A 15,236-nucleotide genomic window follows, 5' to 3' on the forward strand; every position below is an offset into this window, starting at 1 on the left:
GCAGACTTGGCGCACCTCCCCCCCCCCCCGGTGCGCACGGCTATAGGGTGGAGTGAATAAAGAAATAAATAAAACGAAATGATGATGATGATGATGATGATGCTAAACGTTGGTGACGATGATGATGATCGAAATTCTGATTATTAAAGGGATGCTAATTGATGGTGGTGATGATGGAAATGAGACTGAGCTGTCCTAGTCTACCCTGCCATGCACTCGCGCGCTTACAGCTTCGCTGTCCGATGGTCGTCACAGCGTGGAACTGGCTTTTTCTTTTTTTTTTGTTTTCTAATGCGACATACTGGAGCAGCATAGTTGCTTATGGCGGAGTGTTACGGGTTAATTTATGTTTTACGTCCCATAGATTTTTTTGTTATTCTAAGCGACACCGAAATCCAAGTCAGGGTTGCCACTGACTTTCGAGAAAATGTCGCCAAACGACGAGCAAAAAGTCGCCAAAAGTCGCCATTTTTTTACAAATTTCGCCAAAAAAGTCGCCATCCTGGATATGTGCGGCATACATAGTAATGACACTTTCCACTCACGTATAGCCCCGTAGAATACAGTACCATCCAAGACCCTTAAATTATATTGACGTTTCTCAATGCCAGTCGTATCGCCCGCTTCACCATGGGAGTGCATGCTGCTGCTTCTCCGAAAAGCCGCTAGATGTGCGTGGTGGCGCAAGGGTGAATAAATGAAGCGCTCATGATATCCTTCCATCCCTGTCGGCTCGTTTCAAAGGTAAAAGTGTGGTAAACCTTGGGCGCAAACCGTAAAAGCGCTGTTTGTAGACAGCTTTACGTACCCTTATATGAATTAAAAGGATTAAAAGGTTCATTGACGGTAACACGACAGAATTCTTGCAGAAACCGATCATTAGTGAGACTTACACTTTTTAAGTGTGAACTGATATGAAAAGGACGCCACCGACCCTGGCTGGCTGGCTGGATGGCTGGCTGGCTGGCTGGCTGGACAGACAGACAGACAGACAGACAGACAGATAGATAGATAGATAGATAGATAGATAGATAGATATAGATAGATAGATAGTAGATAGATAGATAGATAGATAGATAGATAGATAGATAGATAGAATACAGACAGACAGACAGACAGACAGACAGACAGACAGACAGACAGACAGATAGATAGATAGATAGATAGATAGATAGATAGATAGAGATAGATAGATAGATATAGATAGATAGATATATAGATAGACAGACAGACAGACAGACAGACAGACAGACAGACGACAGACAGACAGACAGACAGACAGACAGACAGACGATAGATAGATGATAGATGATAGATAGATAGATAGAGATAGATAGATAGATAGATAGATAGATAGATAGATAGATAGATAGTAGATAGATAGATAGATAGACAGACAGACAGCCGCAGACAGGACAGACAGAAGACAGACAGACAGACAGACAGACAGACAGACAGACGACAGACAGACAGACAGACAGACAGCCAGACAGACAGACGACAGACAGACAGACAGACAGATAGAGATAGATAGATAGATAGATAGATAGATAGATAGATAGATAGATAGATAGATAGATAGATAGTAGATAGATAGATAGATAGATAGATAGATAGATAGATAGATAGATAGATAGATAGATAGAGATAGATAGACAGACAGACAGACAGACAGAAGACAGACAGACAGACAGACAGACAGACAGACAGACAGACAGACAGACAGATAGATAGATAGATAGATAGTAGATAGATAGATAGATAGATAGATAGATAGATAGATAGATAGATAGATAGATAGATAGATAGATAGATAGTAGATAGATAGTAGAAGATAGATAGATAGATAGATAGATAGATAGACAGACAGACAGACAGACAGACAGACAGACAGACAGAGACAGACAGACAGACAGACAGACAGACAGACAGACAGACAGACAGATAGATAGATAGATAGATAGATAGATAGATAGATAGATAGATAGATAGATAGATAGATAGATAGATAGATAGATAGATAGATAGATAGATAGATAGATAGATAGATAGATAGATAGATAGATAGATAGATAGATAGATAGATAGATAGATAGATAGATGTCCTTACTGCTCGTTTTCACGCTGTCCATCTCAATGCCGTTCAATGTCCGTACATCAGTCGGCCCGCATCTCAGCCTTTGTTGAGTCCACGTGCTCCTCTTGGTCAAGGGCAAGGTGTTAGCCAGACCTTTCGTGTCGACTGCATCACGGCGGCGGCTGCATACATGTACTTAATGGCTGCACAGGCTATGGGTAGTTCCCGTGTTGCGATGGGCTGCGCGAAAAAATGAGGCGATTTGCATGTGTATGGAGCGGGCGGAGGCAGGGTATTATCATGAATGAACTATTAGCTGCAAATGAGTGTTGCCGCGATCGTCTTAGTGTGATGGAGTCGCCCACGAGCCCTCTGAAATATTTAGGAGGTTCATCACGAAATTTCTTTGTATGTGGCATACAACAAAACCAGTTGCGCGTACGGCCCCTCCTGCTCGCTTTGTCAGCGGTGGTCCGTACGGCTCCGTAGGGACTCAAAAAAAATTGAAACACTGTGCAGTGTCCGAATTAACGATAAAAGTATCGTTAAAAGTATACTTTTACTTTGTAAGATATTCAACGTAGGCCCGTTTCCTTCACTGATTATATGAAACGTGTTTTTTTCCAGAACAACCAGAGCGGAATTGAGAAAAACGAAATTGTTTGCGACTGACAAGACCGTTGAGCCTGCGCCAGCATACTTTAACGCGATAGCGTCAAACAGCTCGCTCCGCAGAATTCCTGGTGCGGATGACGAGGTCGGCGTCGTTGGTTGTGAGCAAAAACTCGGCGTTGTCCGTGAGCAAAAAAATCGATATAGATGCAAATAATAAGCAATAAAATTATTCGGCGCGCGTGGCCTTCTGGGTGGCAAGCAGATGTTCTACCACAAAGCCATGTCAGTGCTTCATACTCGTCCGGAGAAAAACCCTACACCGATGTCATGAAGCGCGATGGATCTCCATAACGCATGCAATATTGCGTGGCAGAAGCGTAGAATCGCATCGGGCGTCAAAGCATGTGAATTACGCAACGAGTGGGTGGTTTGAAGGCCCACCCATTACACAGTGCTCGGGCATAGTTAACCGTCATCAGCAGCAACAGCGTCAACAAAGTGCGCGGGTGCGCGTGTCACCTTACGTTCGCGTCGCGGGTACATCGCCAATCAGGGAAAAGGAAGGATTGTGGCGTAGTGGGCACTTGGTAACATATACTTTCGGCAGGCATTCTATAGGACAGTTTTAAAAAGGCCAATTTACAGGCGCACAGACGTTCCTTTTGTTGACCTGCCACGGTGGTCCAGTGGTTATGGTACTCGACTGCTGACCCTAAGGTCGCGGGATGGAATCCCGGCCGCGGCGACCGCATTTTCGATTGAGGCGCAAATTCTGGAGGCCCGTGTACTTAGATTTACCTTCACGTTAAAGAATCCCGGGTGGTCGAAATTTCTGGAACCCTCCAGTACGGCGTCCCTCATAATCATATCGTGATTTTGGGATGTTAAACCATCACAATTATTATTATTCCTTTCCTTGCGGCATTGTTGAGGTGTCCAGCTAGAAACGAAGCCAGGCTAGCGATTGAGGACGCGATGCGCACGGGACCCGATTACGCTATTTTTTTTTTCAGACATTAGGAAACACGTTCCCACCGCAGCGCTTTTAGCATGCGGTTGAGATTACAAAACTTTCATTTTGACCACAGCATCCATCAATACCAACACTTCTTCGTCATATTCCAATTTCCGAAACACTTCGCGTAGTCTGCTCACCAACTCGGTAAAGTAAGAGTTCACTGTTCTCGGACTGATGTCACAGTCCCTTACAGCCGTGCGGTTTCTCCAAATACTGTGAAGTCCGAGGAGAAAAAAACATGTCGTAGGGCACAGTGCTTAGACCTGTAGCTAAATAACGAATACCGTGTGGCGTGAGCGGTAATTCTTTTTTAAGGGATCTTTGCATAACATTCCAAAAGAAGACCGCACTCCAACAGTCTACAAATACATGTTCTATAGATTCTGGTTTCCTACAAAGTAAACAGTTGGTAGCCCATGGTAAGTACTCCCCTTTTACGCTACCGCGTTCTACTCTTGAAGGCGAAGCTCAAGCGTCCTCCAAGTCTTTCTTTTTTCTTTTTTTGTCAGTAGGCTAGTGTCATCAATGCACCACAATCCGTCATCCCACGCATATTGCGGTTCACCTACTACAGCCGGAATTCAGGCGGAAATGCTGGGTTTGGCAGTTACACGCGCTTTACCTACACTCCTACAGAGAAAAAAGAAAAGGGAGTACTTTGACTGTTTTTGTTGTGTTTTTTTTTGCCACGGATATAGTTCTCACATATTTAACTCTATTTAAAGAGACGTTAACTCTCTTTTGGAGAGTCATGCGTCCTACGACTCTCCAAACACAACACACGTCTCCAACCGACACTCACACGTCAACGCGTAAACGCATTCCTCGCTGTGTCTTCTGATGCGTTGATCCTCACGACTAGCGAAGCAGCCAGCGTGTAGTACGGGCGTCAGTGCGCGATACCGCGAGAACGCCGATACATGACAAAAGAGCTAGGCTACGGGAAAACTGAACGACGCGTGGAAAAGACGCAACTTCGGCAGTCCTTGAAGGTAGCACGGTTCAGCTTATGCGGGGAAAGGAAACAGTGAAGGGAGAAAATGGAGGCGCCATTCCACTATTTAAAGGTGAATGACCAGCGAAGCTGTTAAGCGCACGACACAGAAGTGTGCACTTAACACCACACTACGCACGACCATAGCCGATCACACACCCTGCCACTAAACCCGAAATGTATACGATCGACCTTTGTCAAAAGAAAAAGTTCTACGCCATCTACATGACACAACGTCGCACAAGAAGGCCCTGAAAGCGCTACATCGCTTCTTGCAATCGACCGGCCTTTCTGAATGACTGTTGTCAGAACGTGTGCGTTGTTTCTTCTTTTTGTTTTCCTGTGTGTCTGTGCGCGCGGTTTTTTTTTACGTTTCCTTTTTTCCTCTCTCTCTACACCCTCTTTCCGACCCTTATTGCCCCACCCCAGTGCAGGGTAGCAAACCGGATGCTAATATCTGGTTAACCTCCCGGCCTTCCTCTTCATCTCTCTCTCTCTCCCTCTCTCTCTCTCTCTCTGCACAGACAATCTCTTTTGAACTCACCGTATGTTCCTTTAAAATATTCTTTTTGAGCTGCATGCGTCTTTCTGCCGTGACGTGCATCGTCTTGTCTGGCTTGGCGCATGCGCTTGCCGTTTCGTGCAGGACCTTAACTGGCGTTCGCCGCCCTTGTGTTCCCTTCGTCATAATTGGTGGGCCAGTGGGGAGTAGTGGGAGTTGCCCGATTTCTGCGACACATACGTTTTTTTCCGCCGGACGACGGACATGCCCCGGCCATATCCAGCTAAACTGCAATATAGAGAGAGTTAGAAAGGAGTAGCAATAAGGGAGCAGCGACCCGGGCTCGGAACGTGGCGAGGGGCAAATGCCTCCTCCTCATACACCAGTCTATCCAGCCAAGTGTCCTCACCATGTGCGGGCGTCCTTGAAGACCTGGCTGTGCTGAAGAACGGGGTAAGCTGGGTTGCCGCTGGGAGCCTCTGGGAGCCTCTGGCGCCGAAGTGCAGCGGCTATGGTGGCTCGCTCGCTATGTGGACTAAGCAGGGCACGTAGGGGAAGAGGAAGAAAGTGCGAAACAGTTACCATATAGATGAACTTGGCATATAGAAAACGCGTTGGCTCGCTAGCTGGTTAGCATCCATGGTATAGTGAGTAAGCGCGACTTGACAAGGACGTAGAAAGAAGACAGACATGAATACAGCGCTTTGCCCTTTTTCTTTCTACGTCCCTGTCAAGTCGCGCTTACTCACTCCACCATATGCAGTTACAGAACAACAACAGAAACAACAAGGTTATGTCGTATTGTCGGCTCTCTGCTGCTGGTAAGACCGTTACACTGACAGCAGGAGTTACAGACGCTCAATTGGCGTCATCGCCCAGATGTTAGTGCGGGAGCGACGTTAGGAAGGTTGCCATGTCTGCAGACCAAAGGAGGCTTGCACTGCGGAACGGCGTTGCAGAGACGTCTGAAATCAATAGTTTTTCACTAACAGTCTCAGCGTGTCCCTCTTCAAAAATATACATATTTTTAAAAAGCATTCAAGGGTTCACGACTTAAACAGTTGAGAGAATAAAAAGACGCCTAAGTGGCGCTGCTCGGCTTGACGTCACAGTCGCAAAAATCACCTCCCCCCCCCCCCCCCAAAAAAAAGAAAACAGTTCAAAGGAAAAGTGTGCACGGGATTTAATCGTTTCTCGCATTCTTCGGCAAAGATGAGAAAGATTTGCACAAGCTCGTTTAAACGCTCCTGTTTATCTACGTCATTCTGGTACCGCCCATCGCGATGGCGCAACGGCAGCGCTGATGGCCTCCAAGCACCGGTGTTGCGTACAAGGTCGATTTCCGCTGCACCCCCATTTTTTTCGCGTAGCCGGGTGCCGACAAGAACAGAAAGCTAACGTGTACACAGGGGGGGGGGGGGGGGGCATCGGGTGGCGCGGTGCGCGCTGGAAAGTGCCACGTCCAGACTGCATCGTCGTCGCGAGAGCACTGCTTTGGGAACAAGCAGTACCCCCAAATATCATCGGAAAGGCCGGCCCGGTCGGGCCGCATCGGGGATCGATACCTGGAGGACAGGGGCGCACCTTGTTCCAAGCAGGTGGGAAGTCGTTTGCGGCAAACGCGGAGTGTCGAGATGCTGCATTAAGCCTTTCGTAGCTAATGGCTCGCCTGTCGCGGCCAGCCGCCCCGCAACCGCAAACACCGCACGCCGCTGTAAACCGCGACGAGGCTAAGGGAGCCCGCGCGGTTGCTGACGGTGCAACAGCGTGTCGAGAGCGCTCTCTAGCAGTCCGTGGGACGTCGCATTCTCCCGCGTCTTGTACGTGTCATCACCGACGACGGTTCCCGAGCGGATGTTATAAATACAAATGCGCGAAGCGGCGACGCCGGTAAATGGCTTAGTTCTCATCGCGTACTTCCTTTTTTCGTTGCTGAGTTTCTTTTTAATTGGTATAGATGCCTCGTTACTAATCAGTAACGATGTCGTAATGGAGGGGGTACAATTCCGGAGGAGACTTGCTAGTAAACTCCTAACAGGACCAGGGTAGTGGGCTTGTTAAAAGCCTGTTCAAACAATTGTATTCGCAAGTGCATGTGAGCGTCTCTCTCGTCCGCGAAATGCTTCTTCGCTCTGTCGTGCGAAGTTTAAACGCATCTAACGAGAATTGAAATAGACGGCTGGTTCTGGTAACGTATCGATCGGGAATAGCTATCCGGCAGGCGATGTGCACCCATCCCATCCCCAGTGTATAATTAAATGTACAATAAAGCATCCCCCCCATAGGACCTGTTCTCCCTTCTCTGCAGAGCACTCACATAACACCTCCACATTACACAGTCACGCAAGCGTGCGGCATCAAATGGCACTTCAGTATTACTCTATTTCCAGGATCGGCGCACACTTTCCGGACTCCTTAAATGTGTGGGCAGACCGCACATGATCGCATGTCCCTTACGAACGTCTTCGCAATCATTCCGATGTTTTACAAGCGAAAGCTGCTATGAGATCATTTCACCGGCCGTTTTTGGCGCCGTAGTTGTCCGCCGCCGCCGGTGTCCGTAACCACTATCGCTCGAAATAAGGAAAAAAACTAAATAAGAAAAAAATTCCAAGATGGAACGAGGTTCGAACCTGGGCCCTCTGCGTGGGAGCCCAGTATTCAACCTCTGAGCCACGCCGGTGCTTGAAACTGCTTTGCAAAAAGGTCCTATACAGGCTTCATGTCGGGAAGGAACCACATTAGCATATGCAATATAGCGTGGTAGAAGAGTAAAATAAACACCAAGCGTCGCACAACGCGAATTCTGTAATCAGGCGTCACACAATGCGAATTGCGCAACGAGAAGGCTGTTGAATGCTTCCAACACATTACAAAGGGCTCCGCCATAATTCTTCAACGTCATCAGGCACAGCATCAACAAAGTGCGCATAATGCCTTACATGCGTTTAGCAGGTACCACGGCTCTCCGTAGAATGACGAAAAATGGCATAATGCCTGCTTTCCTACTTCTCAAAAATTACAATGATTTATAGCATAGTGGGTTCCTCGCAAGTGCACTTGTATTATTGCCAAGGAAGCCCATAAGCGCATGATCCATTTCCTCGGGGTCTCAGTAAAGTTCTTCGCTCCCCCCCCCCCCACCTCTCTCTCCCACGTCAACGTATGTTATACAGCATGGCGGGAGAGGGACATAGCGACCGGGCGTCACCTAATCCAAATTACATAACTGGTGGGCCGTTTAAAGCTTCCAACCCATTACAAAGGGTTGAGCCATAATTCTTCATCGTCATCAGTCGTCGCGTCAACAAAGTGCACATAATGCTTACAGACGTGTAGCTGGTGCCTCGTTTCTCCGCAGAATGACGGATAATGGCTTACACAAACATTGTGATTTATGGCGTAGTGGGTACCTTGCTAGTGTACTTGTATTAGTAGCCCCAAGAGAGCTTACAACGGTGCTTTAGAAACGCCGCTCTTCGAGCTCTCGCTGTGACTCTGCTGCGGTTTCAGCGCAGGCCTGGCGTTTTTTTGTCGGTGTTTTCAATAAACTTTTTGTTGACATGCAACTGAATAACATGCGCGATTCTTATAAGTGGTGCGTGCAGATCTGTACCGCGACCCGACACACGTCTGGCCACACATTCGATCAGACATCGCCTGACGATAGAAAGGTAACGCCAAAGGTTTCACCATGTTTGCCCGCTGAACGATCTCGCCACATACGCATCGGCCCCACCAGTTATAGACCCGTGTCGGTGTCTCGTGTTACAATTAACGATTCTAACAGCGATTCGTATCACGATAATTCCCTCAAATTTCGGTCACGTTATTCTACATAGTTTCGCACCCTAACCATGCTGGAACTGCCCCTGCACCTCCTGACTAGCGCTGGCTCCTCACACATGAATATTGAGTGAATACGCGTAGGACTAACGTACAGTTAGCGACTCCAAGGCAATACGTCAGTGACTCCGAGACGAAAATTGAGGACGCGACCCTACGTCCAATTACCGGCGAGTGTCCGTTACATAATACGGTCATTACTGTGCCGACGACGACGACATGTGCATTCCGAACGGAGCCTTCTCCATGCAGAGTGCACATATTTGAGTCCATTGTTGCTAAAGAGGAGTCAAGCTCGCGAAGCGCTCTAATTATCCTCGCAGCGTCCGTTAATACGCCCGTGATTATCATTGACAGCTTAACCACTGTTAACCACTGTAGCGTACGAGCTGCTTTGACAAATCGACATACGATACGTTGAGATCGAATGGTATGGAGATGGAGGGTCGTAGACTCGCCCAACAACCCATTCTAACTTACGCCCTACGGTTTCAAGCTTAGTGAAGTAACCCTAGCAACAGCCGCGCAGCGTGTCTATACGGGGTTTCGCTGTTGCGCTCTCGCAACACAGACATTGCCTGGGTTTTTGTGCAACGACGACGGGCAAATCGCATTTTTCTTCTTGGTTCATATAATGAGTCCTTCGATGAAAAGCGCTTCCCGCGATCGTTGCGTGGTTTATAAATGTAAGCCCGGTCCTACTGGCTGGCAGGAGCCGCATGCATAGGCGTGCGCACAGGGGGGGCACGGGGGGCGCCGCCCCCCCTAATCACCCAAGAGGGGGGCGCGAAATCTGCCCCTACATTGACCCTTCTAGTCACCTAAGAGGGGGGGGGGGGCAAAATCTGCCCCATTCATGGACTTAGTAGGGTGGGGTGGCGCTGCGATGAACCTTCGCCCCCCCCCCCCTAATGGGGAACCCTGCGCACGCCTATGGCCGCATGATAAAGAAGGCAAGTGGTATTATGCTGCTGCCCATTGCGGCGGTAACACTTAGAGTCAACTGTTATCTGGCAAAAGAAAGAAAGTACGTTTCAAGGGTGTCCAATAGAAAACAGGGTTGCAAATCTGCGCGGCGGCGCGTTGTTGCGACGAAATTTGTCCATGCCAAATGAAACGCGAGTGAGTTATATATATAGCTTGGATGTCAAGTCAAATACATAGATGTACATCCTTGCATTAAGTCGACGCCATATTTGCAATAAAAGCGCTACACACAGATACGATCGACCCTTTGTTTGATAATCTGTTTGCTTTAAATGAAACTATCGTAAGAACGAAGGTTGGCAGCAGTATCTTGCATGATCATAAACATATCTTAACAGGAAGCAATCGCATTAACTGTTATTAACTGCTTCTTAACAGTGAGTTCGGCAATGACCCGACAACGCATGGAGACGTCAAGTCGTCGTAATGACGGATGTGCAACATATGCACACCATGGACGAAGGGGCACCATGAGAGTTCGAGCAATAACGACTTCCAACGTCCGCGACCCATTTTTCGTAACACAGATGACAACGTTTCGAACGCCTTCAAGAGGCTGCGAAAGCAATTTCCACGTATCTTGCTTTACGAACTCACATACGATTTATCTCTGACGAATACGATATCTATCGAAAGGCGAGCAACAGTCCCGCAGTGTAACCCAAAATAATTTCATTGCGTCGAAAGATGAAAATAATTTGAGCAAAATTGCAATACACTTAGGACGATACGAGCAAAGAAATAAAGCATAAATCAATAAGCACGAGACCAGGCGCGCACGAATACTGTGTGCGTCCTTAATTCCAGAAGTTGTGAGCCCGCGTTACCAGTCAAGGAACCATTAACGTGGTGCGTTCGCGAAGGTCCACGTCGACAGCACCTTTCACATGCCGAGGCGGACTGGTGATCGCCGTGACGGACGAAGAAACCTCGCGTTTCTTAGCGTGCATCCGGCTCAGGATCGCGGTCAGAATCACGACCAGCACGACGAGGGCCAGCACGACGAGAGCCACGACGCAGTACGCCAACCACTGGCCGCTCATGACGTTCCTCAAGGTTCTTAGGATAGAGCGGGCGCCGGAGCTCTCTTTGGAGACCGAGACGAGGCCAGATTGGGGCACCTGGAAGCCGCCCGTGTTATGGTGGCCGATTGTCACCAGTAAACGCCAATCCTGGCTCAAGTCGCGGCTCTTTCCGGGTGACGTGGCTTCTGAACGCTTCCCGGGCGTAGACGGGCCCACCGACGTAGTTTGCGATTGTCCGGAGGCCATGGTAGAAGTATCCGATGCCTTTCTGCTCGCCGAGTCTATTTGGTGTTTGGGCGCCGTCTTCCTGAACTGAAGATTTAAGGCGGGCGGGCGGGGCGGGTGAGATGAATAAACCGTTAGAATCCATAGACCGTGACCGTTTCAGAAGCTAGTTCTGTCGCTATAGTTAGATCTAAGAGCCGGTAGACCGCTCAGTCAATGGGTTGATATTGTGGACAAATTGTTGCTACTGTAACAGTGTAACAGCCATCACTGATCATCACTAGTCTTCACTAAACGACCCTAGCCGACAAGTAGACGATAGGCAGCCAATGCTAGCCAAACGTTACCAATCATGCAGTCATTCTCAGTCAACGTTAGACGACACTGGTCATAATTTAGCCAGCCAGGTATAGCCAAAAAGTTGGAGGACGCTTGAGCTTCGCCTCAAGAGTAGAAAGCGATAGCATGATCGGGGCCCGTACGTATCGCCTTCTCAGTCGGTAGCTTCGCTTCGCTTCTAGGTGGACACCCCAACCGTGCCGCAAGTAAAGGAACGTCTGTTCAAGTAACATTGCCCGTTTAAAACTATCCTAGAATGCCTACTGCAAGTACAGTTGCGAAGTGCCCATTATGCCACAATTCTTCCTCTTGTGAATCAGCGAAGTACACACTACGCGTCCGTAAGGCAACACGCGACCCTACGCAGCTGCCCACTTGTTGATACTTTTGTTGATGATAATTTAATAAACCTGAGCACTTTGTAATCGGTGGGCCTTTAAACCCCTCACTCGTTGTGCAATTCACATGTCTTGGCACCCGGCGCGATTCTGCGCTTCTACCAAGCAACATTAGGCATGCGGCATGGAGCCTCTTCGCTTTACACGACATTCGTATAGGTTTTTTTTTTTTCGGAAGCAGTTCAAAGTAGTGGCATAGCTCTCTGGTAGAACACATGCTTGCCACGCAGAAAGCCTGTGTTCGACTCCTACTCGAGCCGAATATTTTTATTATTTATTTAGTTTGCACCTATCTGGAATTTTCGCTCACAGTATGGCCGATTTTTCGCTCACAACCAACGACACCGACACCGGAATTTCTGCGAAACGAGCTCTTTAACGCTATGGCGTAAATACTGATAGTGGGCGAGTGAATACGCTAGTTGATATTGGTTTTAAATATACATTGTGCGTCGGCACAGAATGTGGGCGGAAGACGCTCAGGAAGAATACATTGTCTTCAAAAAGCATGCACTCGCGCTGTTCGACTCAGTGTTACTATAACTTTTTCTACGGAAACGTATGCATACACATGCGTAAGCTTCTCACCGCTTCTCTGAGCTCCAGTAACGAAGGTCGAAATTTTGTCAGCTTCGCCGAATCGTCCGAGTTCGCAATGACTCCAGCATTGGGCAGACATTCGGCTCGTCCGACTTTGGCTTTTTCCTTTCCTTTGGGTACCTGCAAGATCAAGGACCTCGAGAAACCTAGCTAAACGACAACAAATCCTACTGAAGCGTTCCATATGCTATCCCACTCATTCCATATGTTTCCTTACGTAATCCATGAAGCGTCCATACGTTTCCCATAGAGTTGTCATATATGTTTCCGCAACAATTTTGCGGTTATGGAATTATTGGAGTGTTGTACGGAACGCTCCAGCTTATGTCGGCAAACTCACTCACGAGTCGACTCGCTCAGACTCAGATCAGGACGTGAGTCTGAACCTGAGCGAGTCCTGGTGAGTAATATTTTGTTGAGTTTGAGCCCGAGTGAGTCCGGTTGAAGAAAATTTTAGTGAGTCTGAGTCCGAGTGAGTCCAGTTGAAGAAAATTTTAGTGAGTCTGAGTCCGAGTGAGCCCTCAGATCAAAATATATTTCTTGAGTGAGTCTGAGTGAGCTCCAGTTGTTTTCCCGACTTACGCGCTTCAGTAGGGAATGTAACCATTTTGACTTTGATGATCTAAAATGTACAGTTTCAAAGGCGTGTGCAAGCAAGAAATTTTCAAGTTATGATGCCTTAACATCATCAGCCAAGCGTTAAAGAAAGGCACCTGCTTTTGCTAGCAGGAATATATCACTGTGAACTAAGAGAGGCAGATCAGCGCATAGAGGTTGACGCACCATCTTCTGTGTTCCTATCGCTCGGAAAAGGGATGCGCTCATTTTGTGCACCATAATTAATATCAGACTGCACCGGTTGACAAAACTACTTCCTTCAATAGAATAACTTGGTCTGGCAAATCACTTCTGCGGGATAATGTATAGAACATCAGTAAAGTCAGGTATGGTAATCAAAGCACAACTCAGATTAGTGTGTATATGTTTCTGACAAGAGCGCCGAGGTTGTCGGTGTGTTATCATACATTCAATACGTACTCATTCCTAATAGACACTTTAATATAATGGACGCATCGTCTGTCCTAGTATTTACCAGATATGCTTCCTTTATAGCAGCGACGGAAATTCTTTTGTTCTATGTTCGAGCTGTGCGAGTGACCGCTCCTAGTAAAATTCATGCCGTACATGTGACTTCTGTGGGCGCATTAGTGTGTTTTGGAATGGCTTATACAATTATTCCAACGGTTACATGTACATCTGCCGTTACATAACATTGGAACTCGACGTAATTTGGGCATTGTCTCGAAGGCACTGTCGTACTTGGGATCATTCATAACGCTTGAAATCTAGTTCGCTTGAACCTTATCTTCTCACAGATTATTCGACGCTCTTTGCCTTCCCAGTACTTCAAATTGTGTAGTATGCGCCTCTGTGCTGTAGCTTTTCTTCCTAAGAACATAAGTTGTAAACCACATCAACGGTTCCTGATAGTCGAATTACTATAATGCTACCCCCCGGCCCCTCGTGTAACGCTCTTTCTATGCTGTTTCAGCGGGGCCTAATTGGAGCCTGAGTCACGCGTAGCAGTTGTCCATTGGCCTCGTAACCAAGCAGACGTCCGCATGCGCCACATGCGAGTTCACCTGTGTGGCAGTGTGTCTGTGTGGCTGTGCTGTGTTGTGCTGCACCCTAATAAACCCCTGTTATCTTCTGCTGTCGACTTTGGGCCTACACTTTCAAGAATGACGACAATCGAATGCACGTTGTGGGAGAGGCCTACATTTTCAATCCTAAATCGAAACAGATTGGAAACACTTACCACGCCCGCATTGGTACTTTTCTGGGTTTGAGTGTCTTTCCGGGGCTCTTCCTTCCGTGAATTCTTGCGAGAATTGCGACGACGCTTCTTTTTACTCTTCTTGCTTGCGTCTTGTCCTTTCTTATCACCGGGTGCTTCCGCCATTTACTCAGGCGGCAGCGCGAGGAAGCTGCGGCAGTGTCAAAAGGCAGGCGCTGCCTGATCGTTGACCTCGCGACCTCTTGCGCTGGTGCGTGTGTCGTCGGATGAAGAATCGCTGCCAAAGGGTCGTTCAGACGTCGTGACCACTGTTCTTCACTGCTTTCTCGGGAAGACCGGGACGTCACGGCCGGCTGGTTGGTTGGAGCCTACTAATTTTGGCACATACCCACTCTGGGGGATTGGCCAAGAAAAATTATTGTAGCCACGGATGATAATTAGGTAATTTTTTTTAACCTCCCTATTACTAAAGTAGAAAAAAACGGCCGGCGCGGAATATTCTTCGTCTTCTTCCTCGAAAGTTATTATCGACCCGTGCTGAAGCTGTATTACTGTGGATCTGCGAGCTCGAACAAAATGTGTACGAGGGAAAGAGAGAAAGTGATAGAAACGTCTTCATCTGACGTTGCCAAGCAATGAAAGTAACGAAATGGGTCACTGAAGATCGCAAGCACTTGTTTCTAAGCAAGTATGTTTCAGTTTGTAATGTCCGATTAGAGCAATGATGACAATGATTATGGTGATGTGCGGCTTAACTGATGTTTTATTTACATACACGCTGATATCGTGCTAACTGTAGAATGAAATGAAAA

At 47.6% G+C, this 15,236-nt stretch overlaps 1 protein-coding gene across 1 annotated transcript; it reads right to left on the bottom strand.

Annotated features, from left to right (window-relative positions):
• Positions 1-10,333: 10,333 nt before the first annotated feature.
• On the bottom strand, positions 10,334-14,772 carry LOC119392844 (uncharacterized). The gene is made up of 3 exons (XM_037659786.2): positions 14,446-14,772; positions 12,615-12,746; positions 10,334-11,376 (listed from the first exon to the last, which is right to left on the bottom strand). Exons 1-3 carry the CDS (start codon positions 14,587-14,589, stop codon positions 10,870-10,872), a joined length of 783 nt encoding a protein of 260 aa, XP_037515714.1. The 5' UTR covers positions 14,590-14,772; the 3' UTR covers positions 10,334-10,869.
• Positions 14,773-15,236: the final 464 nt, after the last annotated feature.

This window comes from Rhipicephalus sanguineus, chromosome 5 (assembly GCF_013339695.2).
Source record: "Rhipicephalus sanguineus isolate Rsan-2018 chromosome 5, BIME_Rsan_1.4, whole genome shotgun sequence".
NCBI classification, from domain to species: Eukaryota; Metazoa; Arthropoda; class Arachnida; order Ixodida; family Ixodidae; genus Rhipicephalus; species Rhipicephalus sanguineus.

Excerpts from the sequence above, each read along its gene's own strand:
- LOC119392844 (XM_037659786.2), bottom strand. The coding sequence starts at position 14,589 with ATGGCGGAAGCACCCGGTGATAAGAAAGGACAAGACGCAAGCAAGAAG. Across the intron at positions 12,747-14,445 it reads AAAGTACCAATGCGGGCGTG|GTACCCAAAGGAAAGGAAAA; the intron begins GTAAGTGTTTCC and ends TTGATCTTGCAG. Across the intron at positions 11,377-12,614 it reads TACTGGAGCTCAGAGAAGCG|TTCAGGAAGACGGCGCCCAA; the intron begins GTGAGAAGCTTA and ends TTAAATCTTCAG.